Genomic DNA, 15,776 nt, shown 5'->3' on the forward strand with positions numbered 1-15,776 from the left:
CCTGCTCCACCTCTATGTTTAGCACATAGACCGAGGAGGACCACACAGGATCTCTGTCTCATACGTCGGAGTATGTGGCAACGCTGTTATTATTGATCCTGCCACAGACATCAAACCCCAGCGCCTATTTAACTGCCGGCCTGATTTAAACAATATGCTGGAGCCTGTTTCATCCATGTCCAAGACCACTGAATTATTAAACACATCTCTAAAGCAAAGGTCCCTCTCTTTGCATAATGTCTTCACACAAATCTACTGTTGAGCGACTCCAGGGGATAAACAAGCCCTTCTTCATTAGTGTAATTGGGAGAAGAAATAGAAAGAAGAGAAAATTAGGGGATGGGACTTTAAGACAATAAAAAGATTCTAATCATATGTCTTAATCATGCTGTGTGAAGAATCACTGATTAAACACTATAATGGCTCAAAAGAACGAGAGCTTTCAATAGCACTTTCAATCTGTGGCACTGAGGATGGGCTTTCGGCTGCATCAGGACACGACGAAATCATTTACACTCCAAAATTGTTGATGAATTTTTTGGATGGATGCATGGATGGTGGTGAAAAGTAGGTGAAAGCATTTTTTTTTTTTTTATATCCTTAACCTACAAAATCACAAATGAACCCCAGTTCACACACAAGGCGTGACAGTTTTATCTTGTGATTAGCACTTAATTAGGGTTGTAGGAGCCAATTATATTACCATCCCTTTATTGTGCACCATTAATACTTGTTTTTCTTACTCATTGCCAGGCTCATCCGGATATGTCGCAGTATGAAGCAAATTTAGCAAAGACAGAAATGAAATTTGTGTGCATAGAGTGGAAAAAACTAATTTGCAAGAAATTCAAAGTAGTAAGTCTGTATTGAGTTGGTGGGGGGATGGGGGGTGGGTGGGTGTGGCAGACATGGATTGGTACATGTTTCTTCTACGCCTCACAGTTTAGGATCTGAATGAAAATTGAACAAGCTTTACAAATGGCAATGAAAAATTAAATTGAAATGTTTCCTAAGGTAGTGGCTAAAAATCATGTAAAGATCATGTAAAACAGATTAGTGAAATTTTAGTGATCAACAGTTGTAGATTTATGCTTTTTTCCCCCCATGTCACTGCTACCTGCACTTTTGGTAGTAGGAGGATATAGACAGCCATGTGCTCAACCCGTCCTCTGCATTAAACGACCATACCCTCCACGATGACAAGGAGAAGCTATTCTCCGATGCCACTAACGTCAGGATGACATTGCTGTTTAAGAACTATTGTCTTAGCTTTCACCAGTATGATTAAGGCACAAAAACAATCTCGGTCAGTGTTGGGGAAAGATCAAGGTTTTGGTTAAAATTAGGGGAATTTTGTTGTCATGGTTACAATACTAACCACATGGTCAAGGTCAGAGGGAAAAAACCGCTGTCATGTGTAAAACAAACCAACAATGACTGTCAGTAGGAAACAAGAAACAAACAGCTGCTTCCTGTGTCCAACATTTTCTTGACCAATTCATCCACCTCAAACTCTCTGTGGACTCTGTCGCTCCAACAACATCTCACTGCTTGCTCCTGCGCTCCCAAAGTCATAATTATGCTGGCCATTAGGGGGCGGTGTCATTTGAAGCTAAACAAATGGCGTTTCTGGGCACCTGCTAAAATGGCACTTCTTATACGGGTAAACTCCTGTTCCATCTAGAAGACAATGCAAGTCCAGCAGCCTCCCACACAGAGAAACTGCCACCTATATTTGCTATAGTGTCAGTTCCACCGCCAGGATTGAACCCAGGTCCCTGTGTTGGAGGGTGAATGTTTTGCCCCTCGTCCTCCTCTGCCCCTCACTGCAGCCTGACTTCATGCGACTTAATGTGTTTTAGACGGTCTCTGTCTCATTTCAGGGCCACATTGCACTAAACAAAACAACCTGCCTGCAGCGATAACTGCTGAGCGTGCAACCTGCTGACCGGCCGAGGTTGAACTGAGGGCACCGCAGAAAGGCATTTGAAAAAATATGCTGTCTATTCTTTACACTTCAGAAAACACTTTTTGTCATTCAAGACCAAATCACCAGAGTCTTTGAACTGTTTATTAAAGTGCATGGTGAGTAGTGATGCCTCCAGCTGAACACTGACCCGGCTGTTTCATCTTGGTGTGAGTGAATGAGTGTTTTGCCTTCATTCTGTTCTGCCAGGAATCTACTCTCGAGATGAACCGTTCTGCTCCCTGTGGACAGGACCCGGCAAACAAACAAGATTTGGGATGGTTTTCAGGGCCTGTAACATCAGCCTTTGCTCGGGGCACGTTGGGTGGTCAGTGCATGTGACCTTCTCATAGCGGGGCTCCCTAACCCCCATCCATCCCGATTAGAGGACACTTATCAGGGACAGCAGCCAGAGTGACACAGTCCCAGCTGGGCTTCCCTGGAGAAAATGCTGTGCAGTGCGGGGAAAGATCCCCACGGTACACTGAGGTGTGTGTGTGTGCGTGCATGTGTATCTATGTATGCAATTATGTGTGTGTGTGTGTGTGTGTGTGTCTGTGTGTGGAGTTGTTCTCTGCAGATAGGACCCTGTGACTCTGAGATATGCACAGGCTCATTAATTAGAGGCTCTCATTATCCCCCCTCAGGCTCCAGACACTTAATCAACACCAAGCTCCAACTAAGACACACACATGCATGTACCTAGACACACTAAGACGTACACACGCACGCGCACACACACACACACGCCCTCATGCACGCCCATCTCACATAGTCCACAGCAGGCTAAATTCTGACAAAACATCATCCAAGAATAGAGCACTGTAAAAGAGGTGAATGAATGAATGCTGATGAGGGTTATTTGTTTTCAGTGATGTACGGGACAACAGAGAGGGTGGGTGTCATTGCTGTTTAACACTTTTATTATTATAATGTTGTTAAGCATTTCAAAACACATCCATCCATCTGGCATGTCTCGCTGTGGAAGCAATCTGTCAAACCCTGTAAATTATATTCGTATGTTATGAAATTTACATGCTGGAAATATAACAGATGAGTTTTCAAGGCCCATTCCTTTATGAATCTTGGATTTCTGCAACAGTTTTTGTTATATCTCTTCTTCATATGTGTACCATCTTCCACAGAAGCATGTGGACCTGAGACCTTTACAAGAGTGGACAGTCAGTTGACTGTTGTGCGTGATTTCTGACAGGTTCCTGCATATCACTGTGTACACATGTTTGTGTATTGTGACATCAGGCTACATATCTCTGTGCTCTTGCTGTGGAATTTATTGCCTTGAAACTCCAGGCCTTGTAATTAAAAAGGCCGCTGTTTGTTCTAACGGGGGACAGATAGCGCGCAGCGACACTCCAGTGTCGTGACTTAAGAGCGAGAGTCTGTGTGAAAATAAATTACCCTCAGACAGTCAGGAGAGCTTTTGGAGTGTTGCTCTTCTCTGGGGCTTTTTCTTTTAAAAACCCTTCTCTGACAGTTTTCATTTCTTTTCCCAAACAGCCTCTGTTACTGTCATGTGGATGATGCACTTTTTACATCATGCAGACTGATAAACAGACAAACAGATACGTGCAAGCAAATGAGCAGCTGTACATAAAACTGTATTGGCCCGCACCAGATGAGATGGTTTCACAAAGATAGATTTCAGTTAGACATTAAAATTCACTAATGACTAACTGCGTGATTCTTGACTACTTTAAGTGGAACTGATTTGCTATGTGTGGGCAAATTCAGACTCTTTAAACTGAAAATGTGGCTGACAGAGCTCCAACTTTAAGCTACTAACCAGCAGAGAATACGCGCCTTGTGGAAACGTTTTACCAGTTACAAGGACATTTTAACAGAAGAAAAAATGTGATTAAGTGAAGCAATGGCAGTAGCATTCCTAAAGTGTTACTGGCACCTCTAAAAAACTATTCCCTCTTCATTGCCTGGTCCACAATATTTATAGCAAACCACAAAATAAGCCATGTTTTACTCTTCCTCTTTCTGGCACTTGCAAGAAGCGTTCAGGGACACTGACTGTGGCACTGAAAACACAGCTCTTCGTTCTGAGATAGCTTGAACTTTTTTTGTTTTTGTTTCACATGAGTCAGTCACATGAGTTTATTTTTGTGGAGCCATCAAACCTACATTACTCCAACAGCAAAATTAACTCTATACCCTGGTGTAACACATCTTTATGTAAGTTAAACCCCGATCAGAACATACAGTGGAGACATTTTTGAGGGCATGATTGGCAAGAACAAGAAAAGGAAGCACAAACTTTTAAACAGCTCCAAGTTGTGGAAAATGAAAGAGGGGGTTTTTGTTTCCCTCTGAAGGCTGGAGTCCGATTTCCTGTGCGGCTCTGATTGGGAAAGCAGAGGCACGCACAGGGAGCCTGCTTCTGTATGGAGATGCCAGATGACAGGCTTCACTCCGAACAGACTGTCGCTGAACAGCACACTGAAGTGGCCTTTGATTGATCATCAGACGTGCCTTTCATGAAACAGTCTACTGTGTAAACCTGTTTTAGATGGAGGGACTTCAATGTCTTGAGTGGGAGCGTGCGCGCTTGAAAGAGAACATAAATTCAAATAGTATCTTAGTGCTGTGTTTCTGTACTGTACATACCTCAAAGCCAACAGGAGTCAGCTGACCATTGGGAAAAAAAAACCGTGATCTATCATCAAGTGACGCAAAACATAGATACTGTAACACATAAACACATAAGAAGCCCTTTCTCTCTGACTACAAACGTGTCCTTTGATCACGGTGCTTGACCGCAGAGTGTCATTTTGCTTGGGTGCCAGCTGTGGCTGCGGAGGTAGTGTCAGGCATTTTTGTTCATGTTCATCCATGTGGATTACCAAGTGTCTCGTGGACTCCCTGTGCACAGCAGGAGTTTGTCCATGAAGCCATATGTCAGCATGTCCCCCTCCTCCTACTTGTCTTTTGTTATCTGAGTGACCCCTAGGTGCACTGCGGACCCCGCTGACCCTGAAGACACGCCAGTTTATTGACCACCTCACAGCTCCATAGAGTCCATTACCTAAACCAATTTAAATCACAAGCCTATTGTTTAAACTGATTTCACCTCTCTTCAGTATCGACCATTTCATTAATTCACCTTTCCTTTGTTTCGAGATTATTCCTCATGGATAAACGATAACCTTGTTACTGTATTAATGCTGCTCTGGGTTTGAGCCGCAAAAAACTGGGTTCAGCACCAGTCGAACTGTTTAATCCGTTGATACCCGGCCTGTTTGGGAACAGTTTTCATTCTGTGACTATGTGGCAGTGATTGTGGTGAGTGGGTTCTTACCAGAATAACCATGTTCTCTGTTCTGAATTTTACTCAGCCCACTTCCACAATTAATGATGAAAAGTCAGTTTTTATGCATGGAAAAAAAAAAGCTGCAGATATTTTCTCATTCCGGCAAAATAATGCCAACCAAAAAAAAAAAAAAAATCATTGGCAGTGTTATGCATCTGATGTTTGTGTGCTGTAAAATATTGCACAGTACACTATGACAGCTGCTCTCAGCAGGAGGAAGGGGTGGTAAGTGTACATATACAGGGCTGTAGTTGTCTCCAGCTTCCAAGGCTCTCCATCCTTCGTGAATCATCATCTTTTATGGAAGAATTCAATTTATTATTTCCATCATAACCTCTATTGAGCAAGTCACTGAATCAGTCACTAAATATGGGCATCAGCTCTGGTTGAAGAAAGCCTTTGGGTGATTTGGACAATAGCAGGTTTATTATATATATATATTTTTTTTTACAGTAGCTACAATTGTATGTAAAGTATATTAACAACTTTCACTTTGTAAACAAATGTAGTTCTGACCATGAAGCGAGCATGTTCCACTAGTAAATCAGCCAATCACAGGTCAGTATATACAGTATACGTGATGTTGGACTGGCACAGCGGGGTGGCACGTGGCCAGAGAGTCCGGGTTTAATACCTGGAAAAGTGTCCTTGAGCAACACAGCAAACCGCAGCCCTCCTCCTGTCTGCGCGCCAGCGTCAGCTCACTGCTGAAACGTAAAGCGCACTTCTTTTTTTTTGGCAAATCTGTTGCCGGCGGCGCTATGACCCTGCTTCCTGCTGCCTGCTCAGCTCCACTGCTCCAAGTCTGAAAACTGCAAAGCTGGAGGAGCGCAGGGAAGGAAGTCATCAGAGAGCTGTAGTCCAGTTTGTTGCTGTTGCAGGAATCAGGATATCCTTCCAGCTCCTCGCAGAAATTCCAGGGATTTTTTTTTTTTTTTTTTTTGGCTGCTTGTACCCCCCTCCTCCTCCTCCCCCCTGAAAGTAATCTCCTTGCTTGTCGCGCTGTCTCCGCCGGGCTCTGCTGTACTGTTTTTTTCCACGAATACTTACAAAAGTGTGTTCCGGTCGCTGGAAAACGGGATTTGACCACTGTGATGAATATTTCTGCATTTTGGCACACATTTCGTCTCCCTGTCGTTTCCTCTGGATCGAAGAGAACAGAATAGGACTCAGTATCCGTATTGCGCTCTACTAACGGTGTAGCCTACTTACAGGGACGACTTCGTTTCGGAAAAGTTTAAGAATTAATTTTTCCTGATACACAGTCCGGGTTGGTCCTGGAGGCGCCGATCCTGCGTGCCGAGTGAGGAGGGAGTGGGTTCATAACGGACTCGTACTTTGGATTTACGCACAGGAACCTTCACCTTAAACATTGTCAATCGACACCATGTGTCTCTGATTTATTCTCCGGGCTCAACTGTGGATTTAACCCGTGTGTGATTTGTGTTGACTGCGCTGTCTGCCCCCTGAAATTACCGCAAAGCTGAGACTCGCACATCATCATCATGCATCGCTTCTTGGAGAAAATCTGCTGCAAAAATGAGGGAAGTCGAGAGGCAGCATGACTTGCGCTCTGGATTTCTTTGAATCTACATTCCATTCTCATATAATATCTTAATGCTGTTCAATTTTGGTTTACAAATATGATGAAATGGCAGCCCCGGAAGAAGGTGAGTCTGTCTGATATGTATATATATTTCTCCAATTATGCCGATTAATAACGTTTGTCTGGTTGATCCCAAGTTGTAAAGACAGGGCTCGGTCACAGACTGCTGCTCTATTTGTTTACTACAAATGATAAGGCCTATATATATAGTAGTAGTAACTAGAACTGCACTGCACTGTAGTGTACTGAACTGTAGCCAAAGCAGAGTTTATAACGATAAACAAGTTTCCATTCCCCTCCCACTTTGATCTTTCTCGCTATGTATGCATTTTCTCTCCCAGTCCATCTAAGATTATGGAGGACACAGCAATCAGCTGTTGTGCACTGCACTATGCACACCTATAATATGCTCGCATAATAATAATACACACCCAAGGGATATAAAATATGTCGCTATGTTAATCTTTCACACTCTGCCCCTTGTTTTGTGTGTGGTGCAGCTCCTTACAACATCAGACAGGCCTACGGTCTTAATCTGGACTAATCAAGACATCAGTGATTAATGTATCCTGCAGTAAATCCCTGGAGCTGTAAGCAGATACAATGTTGAGTCCTGTGTCCAAATAGAAAATAAGCTTTGAGAATGTAAGATAGAAAGTGAAGCATTGCACCTTAGCAAGATATGCACCTAAAAGTTTCACAATGAACAGTCACCCCTCCTTAGATACCTGCAGCTTTTTTTTTTTTGAGAGGATTCTCTGAGAAGACTAAAACATGTGTCCCAGTTTCTTGTTTTCATGCTTAGACATACGTTTTCTCTTCAAACTTGACTCTCTGTTATTGCTCCATTTTCATAGCTTTGGAGTATTACAACATGGAAAATGTCTGAAAATCATCTGGGGTCTATAAAAAAAATTGGTAGCACTAAAATGCCTATGGTTAAGATTTTTACCAGCAGGGGGCAGTTGTCTGACAAGAAGCAGTCTTGCTTTGCAGAAGTGGGTTTTGCTCTGGTGTAGAGTCGAGGAAAGAAAAATGAAAGGATGTTCAACTCTTTTCTTTCCTCTTTAAGCTGTTTTGCATCATTTGAAACTTTATTTTTCCCTAAAGACTCTGTTCAACTGTGGCATAAACAGAGTATTTTTTTTATCCTGGCCCAGATATTTTTGTCTTCTCATCTGAGACAAGATGATGATGTTTTGTCTTTATAACCACCCAGTATAAAGAAAACAAGTAACCGGTACCAGAAGAAGTGTAACCACAGCTTCTGTTACTAGTCGTAGTAGAAACCAACAAAATTGTGCATGATTTTTGAAACCTATTCCTCTCTTCGCCTAAATGAATTTCTGTATGTCGTTTGTTCCACATTAAGTGTCATTAGTGTGGATAATCTCATCCTGAAAGATGAGATGAGAGTAAATGATCAGAATCAGGCTTCTTAATGTCGAATTATCAACAGAGAAAATAAAAGCTGTGAGCGTGCCCCAATGATTTCTGCAGCTGTGCATTGTGTCTGCCAGAATCATCCACGAGACCCCCCTTTGAGGACTAAAAGCCTTTCCTCACTGCCGGAATTGATTCCCAGCCACAGTGCAGTCACATGTGCTCAACCCGAAAATATCTTAAAAGTAACACTGGTTTTCATATGTAGATCATCTTTCCATCAGATTGTTGTTTTGGTGGCTTTCATCAAGGAGGAAAATGGTTACTCCTGTTTTGTGTGATGTTGATTTATTAACCTGTTGGTGTTGTTGGATGTTAGATGCATATGTATGAACACAAGCACTCAGAGCAGGAAACAGAGCAGCGTTCAATACGTTGAATTACCTGCCGCCACCCTTATAGTGTGTGTATGTGTTTGTGTGTGTCTGACATTGTCTCTTCATCTTGAACTCTGGTTTATTGCCAAGGATGATATTTCAAATAGCAGGCAGAACATTGGAATAACAGCTATTGTTTTCCGCATTGTAAGGAAAGTGGTTTCTTTACAACGCAGTGCCCTTCTTAGAAAATGCACACACACACACTAATGCCACAGAAGATCCTTGAATTTCCCCATTCTCACTTATTGTTTATCAGCTTCTCAGTCTTGTCTCTTTGCACCACTTGCAGGTCGATGGGAATCAATAGAAAGTGTGGGAGAATTATATTGTGCTCAGCGTCCAGCCCACCTCTTCATAATGGATTACACTAATGAGTCAAAATTCCAGATCTGTGACAATGAAGAGATGAGAGAGCAATTCCCTTAATTGTTGCCGGCAGATAGCTTATCTGTTCTGGAAACAGATAGAGAAAGAGAGTAAAGTTCTTTTTTTTTTTTTTTTCAGGGGATTTGGGTGATTAACTTTCTCTTCCTGCAGTTTGGTGGAGATGCTCTGAACATCTGAGCTGATTAGGAGAGAGTCTATTACACAATGTTAAAACATAGAAGGGGAGGCATATGACTAAAGGCTGCCATGGACCAGGGTTTCTGATAACAGTTATATAAGGCTGTCAGCCCCAGTGATAATCGATATTTTCCCCACAGACAGCTTAAAAGCCAAGTGCAACAATGCACAGTTGGCCCCTTTCCTTTTAAAGTAAAGATACACTTATGTTTTGTGTTTGTGAGGCTCAGGAATGCTAACATGGCTCTAGCTTTGCCAGATAGCATAAGTGGGGAAGGGTGGGAGTACAGCAGCGGCCACTGCAGTGCTCTTTGGTTGTGTTGTAGAGGAAGGTAAGCATTAGAAAATATGGACAGTACCTGTCCTGGGGGAAAGCTAACTCACTGAGTCAGGTAAGAGATGGCAGCGTGCCTAAAAGTGTACTGAAATGAACAACAGCCACCGGGTTACATTCTGTGGGAGTGTTTGGTTTAAAGCACTAGGTAAAAGAAACACTGTTTTTTGTGTCTTCATGTGTTTGTCCAATGTGGTTTGGACATGAATTATGGACTCCAGTGGCTTGTGTGACTTATACCTGTCTGTAACAGACACTGAGTTCAACTGTGGGTTTTTTTTCTCGTCAATGAATTTCTTTTCCGACAGCTGAAAAACATTCCATGCTTCTCTTTTGCTGCCAGATGTGTTTTTAAGTCATCATCACCCCGTGTTATCTTGAGCCGAACGTACTCGCGGCCTGTTAATATGTTGGGTGGTCTCATGTTACGAATCCAGGCTCTACGTTTAGAGCTCACATTATGCCTTGTGGCAGTGTGACCGAGCCAGAAGGAAGCGACTGTTTGTTTTTGTGGTTTTGCCAGATGTTTCTGTGGGTTCCACACAGTTGACATAAAGCCTTCTCACCTGAGAGGGACAGGATGCCCTGCTCATGTTTCTGTGGCCAGTCTCACTGGGAGCTTGGACTTTTACCATCGGCAGGCACACTCTTACATCTATGACCATGTTCATTGGCTTTTCACCTCGGGGAGTTTCTCATGCTGCTTTTCCTCTTTGATTCGGTATTATTTATGAGCTCTCCGTTGGGGGGTGGGGGGGGGGATGTCTCTCCCCCTAGCGCACCATCAGTCCCTGTGACGTCTCCTGGCTGGCAGCAGCACAGCAGTTTTGGAATACATTTACAGCAGGGGAAAACCCGTCAGAATTTGAAGAGAGGTGCTGGAAGACACACATCTGAGGAGAGGAGAAAGCAGTCAAGGCTGTCAGCGGGGGGGGAATCATTTGAGAGGAGCTGAGATTGCTGGACAAAGATTGAGATACATCAGGGGACAAATGAATGGGGCTAGATTGTGGGGTTGTAGGAAGTAATGTAGGTAGGTGGGTGGATATTGAAGAGAAGAAATGGGATTGCTGTAGAGCTGTATGTACTGATGGAATTTGAGATGGTTGGAATTTGAAAGTGAAAGAAAATGGGGAGGGGGTGGAGGCTGAAGAATAAGATGGTGCAGGAGATTTGGAGTTTAGGAGTGAGAGGCCCTAGAGTGATGCAGCAGGGATAATTAATGATAGGGAGTGATAGCACCTGCTGTTCCTGATGCTGTGCAGTATTTACGGCCCAGCATGCCGAGTGGAACGGGATGTGACTGCGTGGCCGGCCCCCTGGCCCATCCTCCTGGGTTGTGAAAAGATAGGGTGGGGGGCGGGGGGATTGGGTCAGGTAAGGAGGTGGGGGGTGGCTGTGTGGGGAACAGCGACTCAGCAATATGGCTAAAATTTATGTGCTGTACTCGCTCTGTTAATCCCAGTCCGCCGCTTCCCATTGGGAGAGCTGGACAGAGATGGAGGACAGAAAGACGAGCTTCCTGGAATGCAAGGCCTCCCTTACCCTTATTGTGATGCAGTGGTCTGCAATATGCACAAGCTGCGGGCATATGCCCGCTAAGGCACTCTTGGGAGTCCACTGTCAAAATACAACAGGAGAAACAATGGAGACAGTGGTGACTGGGCTATCCTGCTCTCATTAATCCTCATTCTTGGGACCTGAATATTCCACTGTGAGTGTGGAGATGGATTTCTGGATAGCAAGTGGTAAATGCAAAGATTGATTTATGTGTACAACAGTCCATTTGTAATGCTTTCCTGCAAGCCTCAGAGCACTCATTTCTGATTTGCTACAGCTTTCCTTTACCCCCCAGTGGTTCTGTTTGAGCAAATGGAGCTATGTTGGATTTTATTGAGGTCATTGTTCCAGGGGTGTGGTCAGCTGCTCTCAGGGCTCAGGAGGTGCCTGCCTGTGGGTGCCTCCACAGGGAATAAAGCGGACCTGACTTGATGGACCACATCAATAGGAACACATTTCCTTGTTCTATGAGGTGGAACAGTCCTCTGTAGGACTTAAGCTCTATTCTTTTCATTCTTTTCACTGGTTAAGCTTCTGTATTATGTACTCAGTCTTGCATATACTGTGGAGAGCCAGTGTTTCAGACATAAGCTGGCTAAAACATGTTTTGAATAAGGGCTGTCGATGGCACTAGAGCCACATCCCTTCAGCATATGGCCTGAAAAACATGCATACTTGTCTCTGTTTCACAACATTTATCAGAGTACAGCTGCCAAAAACTGCAGTTTCTACATTCCTTTATAACTCTGCACTGGACTGGATCCAGTGGGCCAGGCATAGTATCAGCTCAGTCTTCAGGCCCTGCAGCTGTCTCCATCCAACACATTGCTGTATGTTGTGACAGACATTCACTGCTCGTGTGTTTTAAAGAGGGCCTGTGATCCAGCCTGGATGGAGACGTGTGAAGAGCACCACTAATACCACCCTGCCTTATACTGATGCCCCTAAATCCCACTAATTCCATCTCTTCTTTTGTCAGAGATGGGATTCATAAGCCCTTCTTTGAAGGCTCAATTTTCCAGGAGTGTGTCCATGGCTTAGCTGTAGCCCTCACGTAGCCAGGACTAGACATTCCGTTGCTTGGATTGATGGCCTGGTCTGGCACCTGAGTGGTCAGTTTCTTGTTCTTGAGTAGATTATTGATGATTATTGAGTGTGAAAAAAAAATGAGTCAATTAACCTCTGGATCTTCACGATTACTGCCCACTTGGATAAATGGTCTTGCAAGAGAGAAGCAAACAAGATCAGTCGGAGGCTTTCTCTCCCATTCAATTGTTGTAAAGGAATAGGTGTAGTGGAAACACACACGCACACACACACACACACACACACACACACACACACACAGACACGCACGCACACACACACACACACACACACACACTCAAACACACTCAAACACACACGCACACACACACACACACACTAACGGCTACTCCAGAGGTCACAGTAACAACCAAGCCCAGAGCAGCATTGTTTTAGTTCCCCTCATCGTCACCCTGGCCTATCTGGTCCTGCCTCTCCTCACTTTTTCCTGCCATCCTGAAGGTGGTGAAGGTTTTTTTTTTTTTTTTTTTACTTCTGGCTGTAAATCCTTGCAGGAAGGAAGGAGAAATGGTATTGAGTGCGACCCACTGAGACGCCTTCTCCCTCTTCTGTCTCTCAGGGCTCAGTTTAGCTGCTTTTCCCTCTTGTAAGTTTGGATTTATTTATATGAGGCTTCTACTGGGATACTTATGTCAGGCATATGTTTATAGTTGCAAAGATATGTGGGCCAGAGGCGCTTCCATATCCTCCGTGGGCTTGTCTCCTAAGGGAGATTCATGATTCCAGCTCCCTTAACAAGGCAGACGGACAGGTGGTGACTGACAGGCATGCTGAGATAGATTCAGTAATGAGGACCACAGAACAAACCTCTGTGGTCCACCCCCCATTCTTCAGCATCTCAAATGATCTCATGCCTCATAGATTTTATATATTTAACTAGGGGTTCTGTTGCAATCTAATAGAGTCATAGCTACTTACAGTATAATGCTCTGCCTCCTCCCCCTCACTATGGCTCCTCTCTGCCCCCTCTGTGTTCACCCCAACTGTGTTACCTCCTGTTGTGCATGTTCCCGTGCTTGTCTATGACTTAAACCTAATAGGGATTTGTTTGTTTGTTTTCTGCCAATGTCTGTAGGCTACGTTTGAGGATGTGACTTGAACCTTAATGCTTACCCCACCCTCCATGAATATATGTGTCAACTTGTTTATCCCCCATACCGCGTGTGTTATGTGCATTTTAAAATGCCCCTCTTTTTGTGTCTGTCTTGAAGTCTATTGGACTGTGGTTGTCTTGACAGGTGAGCGATATCCTTGTGTCACATAGGACGTGATTGATGGAAACTGTGAAACATTATCATCCATCAGAGATACTGAAATACTGTACCCTCTCCTTCCCTCCTCCAGTCCTCTCTCTTGATCTATATTCCTGTGACTGGGGTCAGAGGCCACATTAGAGCTCATATTGTTCAGCAGTCTGGAGAGTGCTCCAGTTACCACTGTGAAATCCCAAGCATCAGCGGCTTCTTAGCTGTTTAAATATACCGTACGAGGCTGAACACAGCTACAGGGCCCGGCCAGACGCTACACAATGTCTACGGTGTGACGTTACATTATTTTAAGTAATGCCTGCCTTTATAGCCATGTAAAATGTGTTTGCTGCCTTAGCCACCTGTCTGGGAGTTCTGCATGATGAACTCATGCTGAACAGAACATGTTTAGCGCTATGAATGCTACCCTGTCTTCTGCAATAAAAACTAGTATATGCATTCCTTCCAGCTGCTCCAATGAGGGCGGTTAAAGACAAAAAAAAAAACATACATAATCACTCATTGGAACAAAAGACTGTAACTTGGCACATAACAGTTGGTGTAACGCTTCAGGTGTGAAATTACCCTCCCAATTTACATTTGGGACTATGTATTAAGCCCCTCCTCTTCATCTGAAAATGAACAATGTTGTCTTTTTCCAGCTGCAGAGGAGGCTACATCTGCTGTGTTAGTATTTTCCAGGCAAAACGCTGCTATAGTATCTTTGACAGAATAGTAGCGTTCAGCTGCGCCATTAGGTGTGGATGAAGCAAAGGCACGGCTCAGGTACGGAGGTGCTGACTCAAACTGCTGAGCCTCGTGCATAACGAATGGATATATTTTACTTTACAGACACTGAATACTCCTTGTTTGTTGCCGCTGGGCATCGCACAGTTTTGCAACAGTGCCCCAGGGACATTATTGTAACATAGCCTTGCTGGATGGCTTGTGGACATGTGAAATTATCCGTGCCTGAGTCTGTCAGTGAACACGACTACATGTGTCCATCCGGCCCTTACCAGCAGCAGCATCCCTCAAACAGGCTAAGCTGCCTGGCTGTAGCAGCTCCCTGAAAGGATGCACAGCTGAACTTGCATACAAACCTCATACCTGGAAGCCTTGGATTTTATTTTCCTCCAGACAACTGGGACATTGTATTATTCATAGCGTTGCAGTGCACACAAGCTCAACAGCTATCAGCTTGAAACTCATATGAATTCATATAAGGCCCTCAAATGCACTATAGTTGTTTTGAGCTAAGCTGTTGACATTTAAGGCGAAAGACCCATTTCCCCGAAGCTTTCCATCACTCCATCCCCTCGTTCCTCCATCTCCGCATTGTGCTGCTGCTCCTAGCTTGCAGAGCAGGGCCTCAGGCAGAGCAGGTGCAGGCTGCTGTGATGGTGGCTCTTCTGACGCACACACACACACACACACGCACACACGCATGCATGGGTACACTCAGGGGAGATGGCTTGGCTATGGTGCCATTCTCAGTGAAATGGCAGACCAGGATTGTGTGTTGGAGAAGAGAAAAAGCTCTGTGCCGGTTGTATTTTGTGGTCTAAGTAGAGAGTGAGCAGGTGTTTAGAAATTAAAGCAGTCCTCCATGTGCCAACCTGCTCTTGGTCCCAAAGGAACAATTTTGATCTGGTAAAATCCTGTTCGCTGCAAATCTGTTGACAATGCTGGGAGTTTGTCTGCCAGTTGGTGTTTTAAAGTGTGTCGTTTTGGCAGTGTTAAAAATCTAATTTAATAACTTGGTTATGTCCCTGTTGCTTCAGTTAATGAATTACATGGTTCCAGGCCTTAATCAATAGAAATTGACCAAATCTCTCGGTGCAGGTGCATTGTTTCCGGTAAGATATCCAATAACTTTGTTCATTAAGAATGCATATAGTCAAAAACCCTACAAACCATGCCTCATCCCTCCCGCCAAGTTTGGTGCAAATGGGTTTAGTACTTTATACGTAATACTGCTGACAAGTAAACAAACAAACCGACGCAGCTGAAAACACAACCTGCACGGTGAAGCTAATTAACTGGATATCTTAATGTCAAAGTAACGATGTGGAGAAACAGTTTGACATCTAATCTCTTGCTCTTCTTGTTTTAGTGGCATCTGTCCTCTGTTTTTTTTTTTTTGTGTTCACGCTGCGCTTTGTTCTGAAAAATAGAAATTGACTTGACATTTGAAATGGATTTCTAATCAAAGTGAGAGACAAATGTAAT

General features: G+C 43.9%; 1 protein-coding gene across 3 annotated transcripts in view; it reads left to right on the forward strand.

Moving 5' to 3' along the window:
* Nucleotides 1-15,776, forward strand: part of LOC130169490 (tetratricopeptide repeat protein 28-like) — a 166,075-nt gene that overhangs the window by 48,176 nt on the left and 102,123 nt on the right. The window contains exon 1 of one of the 3 annotated variants that reach the window (XM_056376307.1): nucleotides 5,791-6,973. The exons of the other annotated variants lie outside the window; for them this stretch is intronic. Coding sequence (XP_056232282.1) covers nucleotides 6,947-6,973 — 27 coding nt within the window. The 5' untranslated portion in view covers nucleotides 5,791-6,946. Of the gene's footprint in view, nucleotides 1-5,790; nucleotides 6,974-15,776 lie in introns of those variants that run through there. 3 annotated transcript variants of the gene reach the window in all.

The sequence above is a fragment of the Seriola aureovittata genome, chromosome 5 (assembly GCF_021018895.1).
Source record: "Seriola aureovittata isolate HTS-2021-v1 ecotype China chromosome 5, ASM2101889v1, whole genome shotgun sequence".
NCBI lineage: Eukaryota > Metazoa > Chordata > Actinopteri > Carangiformes > Carangidae > Seriola > Seriola aureovittata.